Raw genomic sequence first — 7,348 nt, forward strand, 5'->3', positions numbered from 1 at the left:
ACACAGCACTTTGATTTCCTGCTGTAGATTCTTTTTGAATTTTTAGATTTGACTCTAAAGTTCGCACCAGCACAAAGAATTCAAATGTAGGTTGTGAAATGTAGATTCAGGAAACGGTGAAAGATACTGGGTTACCTTTTGTTATATTATCAGCAGTGAAATGCAACCAAATCCAGAGAGCTCCACGGAGGTGTATATAGTAAGTGGGTGGAGCTTTGTGCTGTCAAATATTTACCTAGGAGAGTAGCTGAGTTAGAGCAGGATAAGATCCGGGTCTTGATGCTTCTGTTTCACTGCAGCAAGATTATTGCTTGGGCAATGGATTTTCATACACTGTACAAATATATCTATCAGCTTTGCCTCACGATGCAGGTAGGAGAAGGTTTGCCTTCATCAATAATTCACTAATACACTGGTTCCTTCTTGTGTAGTCTTCTCAGGAAAATGTATGCTTGTCTTCTGTCACATACAGGTTGTTTGGGGTTTAGATGAGGTGAAAATCCTGAATCCTCCAGAGGAGGCTTTGCCAGACCATCTTTTGCAAGTACTCTACTCTTGTGATGAACCTGCTACAGTACAGCTGGACTGTGTTGTATCCTTTGAAACTGGCACCATAAGCACATTTCTGCTAAGACAGTGGAACTGTGTCCCAGGTGTCAATAAAATAAGGACTGTGAAGCTGAATCTGCCAGACTGGTTGGTGTATCAACCTGATGGGATTGTTCCAGACTCTCAGTGGGTGCTGAGTTGTATCCTTCGAGCCTCAGTCAGACACACTGGATATGATGATACTGAGAAGTCTGTCAGAGCTCAACATGTGGCAAATTTGAAACCTAAGCCCTACTTAAGTCGACGTGTCAAACAACATCAGCTCTGTATTGCCTGGGGCACACAAATGCTCCAGCTAACTAAACAGTTTATCCAGAAACAGTGTGCCTTGGAACAAGGTGAGGTTGGAGAAGTACGAGTAAAAGTTAACTCTATATGAAGTTAAAGTGAAGCTATGAAAAAAAACCATTCTCTCACCGTATTTGACAGCAATATTCTGTGAATCTTAAAGATTTCAGAGAAAGATGAAAAAACTCACACAGTCCTCGTTTTTTAAACTTTGCAATAACCATGCTAAATTGTAGGCTTCCAAATTTCATTTAGAAATGCTTCATTTGCTGTCTTCAATCTATGCTTCAACTGGAGAAAGCTTTGGTATCACAAAGACACTGAATCCCCACAGGAATGAGGTTCTGGAGTATTTACGTGTTAAAGCCATCTCTTTCCCATGGTATGATAGACTGTTTACAGTATATCTGCTAGTTTTCCATTCTGTCATTGAAGTTACCATTTAAGGTAATTTAAACAAGTCTTTTTTTATGGGGGGGTTTCTAGGTGTACGCTTTCCATCTGGATATTTGTAACCAGACACTGCCAGGAAGCCTTGTGTGGCGTGTTTCATCATATAAATTCCCAAAATAGTTATATCACACCAGCAATACTCCTCACAAAGTCAGGTATAGTTAATTTTTCTTACATATTCTATTTATCGCATTATCTTGACTTCCATAAGGCTCATCTTCATTCACATTAAACACAGGTCACCTACACATCCAGATGAATGGAGAGTCTCAGGAATCCTCTGCATTTCTCTCTTCATTCAAGGTCCCTTTAAATGTGTGGTGCAATCTTATTGTGATGGTGCAAGGTAGAACAGTAAGTAGTCTTTTGTTGACACAGCATACCGTTTATCATGCACATCATCATCATAATGAAAAAAACATGCTCATTGTCATTGCATCTCAGGTGGCTGTCAATATGGTATGCTTGGATAACAACCAGAGAACAGTTAAAACTTCTGAATATATGTAAGTCTATTTCTAATGTGACATCATGATTCAGTTTTTACCCAGAGGAAGAAAATGCATTTGAGGTGTACTATAACACTATGTGCTCTTCTGCTGTATAACATGCTTTACAGGTTTAGATTTATTATCATGTTTGATGACACAGAGGGATATTTTGTGATTGGAGGAGGGAAGTATATACCAGGAGTGAAAGGCTATTTTGGACCAGTGATATACCACCGGAACCGAATAGTGTCTGACATTATGGTACTTCTAGTAATACTGTACTTACTTAATACTTGTAGCTACATCCAACTCAACTGTTCACTGTGTTCAAGTCTGATTATATCTTTCTTTTTCAGTCTGAGTTTTATGTTCCAGATGTTATACAGAATTTAAATCTCACCAGGTGGCTGCAGACTTGTGAAGAATTTAGCTTTGACATGAATGTCAAGATCAGTGGCTATTCAATCAAGATCCAGCAGAGGACAGAAGCCGGTAATACCAGCAGTAGGGTTTACTTACACTAGATGGTGCAAAAAATAACTTTTCAAATAATGACACTGTGAGTAATGTGTTTGTGCTGCTTTTCTTCAGAAACTTGCTCTCATGCTTTCCATAAGTGGGTGGTAAAACACAGACAAACATCAAATCCACAGTGTGCATCGTGGGAAGCAGCTGCTCCTCGCAGAAGACATGCCGCTAAACTGGCCAAATTATTAGTTTTAAAACATGGTGAGAGATGAAGTATAATATTTTCAATTGCCAGGGCATTTTAAAATATAATGCGGTCTGAATTAATGATGCTTTTCTGCAGTTGTAATAGCTGCTGTTTTGGATTCTGCATGTCATTAAACACATTAAAGTTCAATTTGTTCCTTGCAGAAGGAAGAGCAGTTGGCCTGCATGATTTGGGCAGAGCACTATACTCCTTATCACTCCATAAGCTGGGCAAAGCGAGAAGCACGGAAGTGGTCAGCAAAGTATTATCACTGCTTCTCCAAGCTGGCTGTCTAGCTGATACCCGAGCTCTGCACATGTCATCTGTGCTCTACAGTACTGGCCTAGGAGTCCAGAAAGAGCCTTTTAAGGTCTGTTTTATCAGGTCATTTATAGTTTAATTAGTTATTTGTTTTTTAAAAGCTTTTTTTCAATATATTCTCACATGTTTAAATGTATGATGCAGGGTTGGCTCCTTGGCCTGCTGGGTGCCCAAAAGGGTGATCGATTGGCATTGCTGCATCTTGGGCACCTGCACCACCTTGGACTGCATGGTCAGCCCAAGGATCATGATCTGGCCTATGCCTATTATGCTAACATTGCTCAACAGACAACTATAGACCGTCACAATCCCTCACCACAGCAGGTTTGGAAACCATTGTTTTTTTCCATATAAATAATTTTTTTATACAATGTATGACCTGCTTTACCAATACATTTAGATTACTTTTTATCATGGCTACAGTTTTTCGATTTCTGTCCTCAATAAATGTATCTTTGTTTCTTCAGTTCATAAAAAAGCAGCAGTATAATGAAAGCGGAATTATTACAGTGATCAAAATTAGTTAACATTTAATTTAAAGCAAATTTATTTTTGAACCTTAGCATTTGTCTCCTCTTTTTTTTTCTCCTTTTTAGACAACAGTTGAGGCTATTTTTGTGAACGATGAAAAGATGTTGAATATCCAGACCAATGAAAACCACCACATCTTTCAATGGCTCAAACATCAGGCCCGGAGGGGAGCAACTGAGGCTGAGGTAGTCTACTGACTTTGTTGTTGCCCTTTTGTTTCAAGTATGCTTCTCACATTTCATCAAGCCAAAGACTGAGTTAACAGGTTTGTCACAAGACTAACTGCTGATATAACTGTTGGTATAATTGTTCTTCCACAAAGACAAAAGCAGAAGTAAAATCACTGATGTTCATTAGCAAGAACTACAGAGGCTACAGAGGTGGAGCATGGGCAAAGGAAACTCTGCTGGTGTTGATCTGCATCACTTTTTTTTTTTAAAACTCGACTCCTGGGGGGATTTCAACATTTAGATTTTAGTAATACTTTGAAAATTTTCTTACAGCAAGCTATTGCCCGCATGCTATTCTGGGGCCAGCAAGGAGTGACTCCAAACATCCTGAAGGCTGTGAGACACTATGAAAGGGGAGCTGTCCAGTGGGAGGATCCAGTGTCAATGTATGACTATGGGATAGTACTTCTGCAGGTCAGATTTGTGTTTGATATGCAATATGGAACAACATTGACAAATATCTTAATCTAAAGCATTTTCCTTCCACCTGTGTTAACATTTAGTCACATCTACTTGTAATATATGAATGTTTCTCTCTGTAGGGACATGGAGTGGAAAAGAACATTCCAAAAGCTGTCACATTCCTAAAGAAAGCAATGGATAAGGTGGCTAAATGTTAAAAACTTCTTTATGATGTATTTGTTATCTATGCTGTAACATCTGGAGTCCACTTTAAGTTTGCATCTCATTCTGGTTCTCAAAATAATCGGTCCTACAGGGTCATGTTCCTGCAATAAATGCCTTGGCTTGGTACTATGAGCACTTTGAGAAGGACTACAAACAGGCCATACAGCTATGGGAACAGGCCGATCTCCTCATGTGTCCAGAAGCAGCTTTCAATCTTGGTGTGATTTACTCACAGGGCCTTTATCCAGGAAAACCTGCCAACCAGGTAAGCTCAACCGTAACATCATCATCCACTGTAACGTATATTTCATGGGTCCTGTAAGTGGTAATAACAAATATATCTTATAATATAACAAATTTATCTGTCCTACAGTATATAGCCTATAAGTACTATCTGAAGTCTGCAGAGAGAGGAAATATCAGGGGAGGGATTCTGATTGCTGACATTTGGACCACTGGGATGCCTGGCTTTGTCAACAGACATCCATCCGACGCCGTTTTGTCAGCAACTTACTTTTTTATTTATTTTAATTCACATGCATTTCTATTTGTCTCTTAACCAGAATGTATTCTTAACTTACTGCAGGTGGGTAAAGTGGGCAGCGGAGCACAACGGATACTTGGGCAGCATCTTACACAAAGCTTTGGATGCCTATCTCAAGAACGACGTGTAAAGTCTTTCTCTAGTCACAGTTGCCAAAATCCTGATCAGATCACTAGAATGCAATTACAGCTATTTCATCTTCTGACTTCGCTACAGGTTCACATCACTATTATATTACATGATGGCTGCTGAAGCAGGATATGCAGTTGCACAGTTTAATGTGGCGTACCTGTGTGAACAAAATTCGGTAAGTAACAGAAATGTAAATCTGAAATGTGCCTCTATTAGCCTAAATGTTATTGTCACTTTCCTGCTTACTTCAGCTCTCCCTCTTTATTTACTACTTTTATGTCAATAGGGAGGTTTTCTGGATCCTGATTATGCATCAGACTGTATGTGGAGATATTACAACATTACGATCCAAAGTCAAAATCCTAACACTTATGGTAAGTCACTAACTTTAAATGCAACAGAACAGTTGCAGACTTGTGCACTTACTATACCTGATTTGATCTCGAAATCTGTTTTCGCCCCAGCTTTTATTAGGATGGGCGACTTGTTTTACGAGAGGCATGGTAACAGGCAGAAAAACTTGTTTTCTGCAGCACAGATGTACACACTGGCAGCACTAAGGAACAATCCCCAGGTTTACCTGCTTTTACATTACACCTTTGCTATGTTTTTGTATATATTGTGTGCGTTTGTTTATGTTTTAGTAAGTCATACCTGTCATTTTCCACAGGGATGGTATAATTTAGGTGTCCTTGGTGAAGAAGGTTACAAGCTGCCACTGTCTATACTGATTAAACTTGGCATCTCAGAGTTATACCTGGCAGACAAGGAATTGCTTCTAAATGCCCTGTACAAAAGGTTTGTTTGAATACTGTCTGTATTAAAAATGCAGCTTACTGCACGTACGTATATGCAACAAAAAAATCTATATTTCTTTCCAAAAGATGCAGAGACTCGGAAGATGCAGACTCATTCTTTCCTTGCAGCCTTGCCCTCTTCAGTGTATACGTACAGACATTTCAAAAGCACTATAGCGCTGCTATTAAGGTAAGTGTAATATCCATATCTACAGCAAATCAGTGACCAACATTAGATTTAACAACCCAAAATTAGGTTCAAACACAATATGTCATAACTGAAGTACTCAGTGTCTTTAAATTATCATTCTTTGTGTAGCCTGTAACATGTTTCTATCATTATACAATATAATGACATTCACACTGATAAGAAGTCATCAAATTTTAAAACTTGAAAATATTAAAATCTAAATCTATTAGGTAATGTGGTGTAGTATAATATTTATCTATCAAATTAATATTAATACTGCTTCAATCTGAATTTTGTGTTCCTGTTCCTTTTATTTCCCACAGTTCTGCACTGCTCTTGCTGTGGTTGCAGCTCCAACAGTGTTTTTAATCATCCGTGGTATGTTCAGGAGACGCTTGTCTCTCCACTAGAACCAAGGTTGTTGTGACACTTGCCTGCAAACAAACTGAAGGACTATGTGGAAAAATCAACCTTCATTAGCACAGAAACACCACAGTAGTTTACCTATTGGTTACTTGGGACAACTGTACGGAGCAAAGCTGACATAAAAATGAATGTATTTTTTGTATATGTCTGTGTCTGTAATCTGTTTACTGCTGTTAAAAAGACTCGCTTTTATTTTATTTTTTAATTGAATAAATCATAAAGATTGCTGTTTCCTCTGTTGATTATTTCATCTTGGTTCATTTGTGAGTGAATGACCAGATGGTCAGATGGTCAATTCCACCATCACCACTTTATACTGCATCATGAGAAACACATATCTTATAGTTCAAAATTAATATTTGGATTTATATAAAGTAAACAAACTAAACACATTTGTTTAAAAGCAGTAATAATATCCACAGCCCTGCCACTTTCTGGTTTAAATGTAATATTATATGTATGTACACTCAACAAAAATATAAACGCAACACCTTTGTTACTGCTCCCATTCCCCATGGGATGGACGTAGAGACCTAAAATTCATTCCAGATACACAATATAACCATCCCTCCCAAACAGTGGTCACAAATCAGTCCAAATGTGTGGTAGTGGGCACATCTGCTATATTGAGATAATCCATCCCACCTCACAGGTGTGCCACATCAGGATGCTGATCTGACATCATGAGTAGTGCACAGGTGTACCTCAGACTGCCCACAACAAAAGGCCACCCTGGAATGTGCAGTTTTGTCTCACAGCAAAATGCCACAGATGCCACAAGCAATGAGGGAGCGTGCAATTGGCATGCTGACAGCAGGAATGTCAACCAGATCTGTCGCCCGTGCATTGAATGTTCATTTCTCAACCATAAGCCGTCTCCACAGGCGTTTCAGAGAATATGGCAGCACATCCAACCGGCCTCACAACCGCAGACCTCGTGTAACCACACCAGCCCAGGACCTCCACATCCAGCAGGTTCACCTCCAAGATCGTC

General features: G+C 39.1%; 1 protein-coding gene across 1 annotated transcript; it reads left to right on the forward strand.

The window, feature by feature from the left end:
* Positions 1-56: 56 nt before the first annotated feature.
* LOC113035824 (protein sel-1 homolog 3) lies at positions 57-6,596 on the forward strand. Its single transcript, XM_026191582.1, has 23 exons — positions 57-372; positions 473-947; positions 1,153-1,279; positions 1,384-1,505; positions 1,589-1,704; positions 1,795-1,856; positions 1,970-2,102; positions 2,198-2,333; positions 2,433-2,570; positions 2,721-2,926; positions 3,022-3,201; positions 3,474-3,593; positions 3,912-4,052; positions 4,181-4,243; positions 4,357-4,530; positions 4,639-4,766; positions 4,852-4,935; positions 5,026-5,116; positions 5,228-5,315; positions 5,406-5,515; positions 5,612-5,739; positions 5,826-5,928; positions 6,252-6,596. The coding sequence occupies exons 1-23, from the start codon at positions 280-282 to the stop codon at positions 6,336-6,338; spliced, it is 3,105 nt and encodes a 1,034-aa protein (XP_026047367.1). The 5' UTR covers positions 57-279; the 3' UTR covers positions 6,339-6,596.
* The last annotated feature ends 752 nt before the right edge of the window (positions 6,597-7,348 follow it).

The sequence above is a fragment of the Astatotilapia calliptera genome, chromosome 14 (assembly GCF_900246225.1).
Source record: "Astatotilapia calliptera chromosome 14, fAstCal1.2, whole genome shotgun sequence".
Lineage (NCBI taxonomy): Eukaryota > Metazoa > Chordata > Actinopteri > Cichliformes > Cichlidae > Astatotilapia > Astatotilapia calliptera.

Bases quoted from the DNA above. Each gene is read 5' to 3' on its own strand.
- LOC113035824 (XM_026191582.1), top strand. From the start codon at position 280: ATGCTTCTGTTTCACTGCAGCAAGATTATTGCTTGGGCAATGGATTTT. The intron at 4,244-4,356 runs GTGGCTAAATGT...TCGGTCCTACAG, and splicing joins TAAAGAAAGCAATGGATAAG to GGTCATGTTCCTGCAATAAA. The intron at 4,531-4,638 runs GTAAGCTCAACC...TCTGTCCTACAG, and splicing joins CAGGAAAACCTGCCAACCAG to TATATAGCCTATAAGTACTA.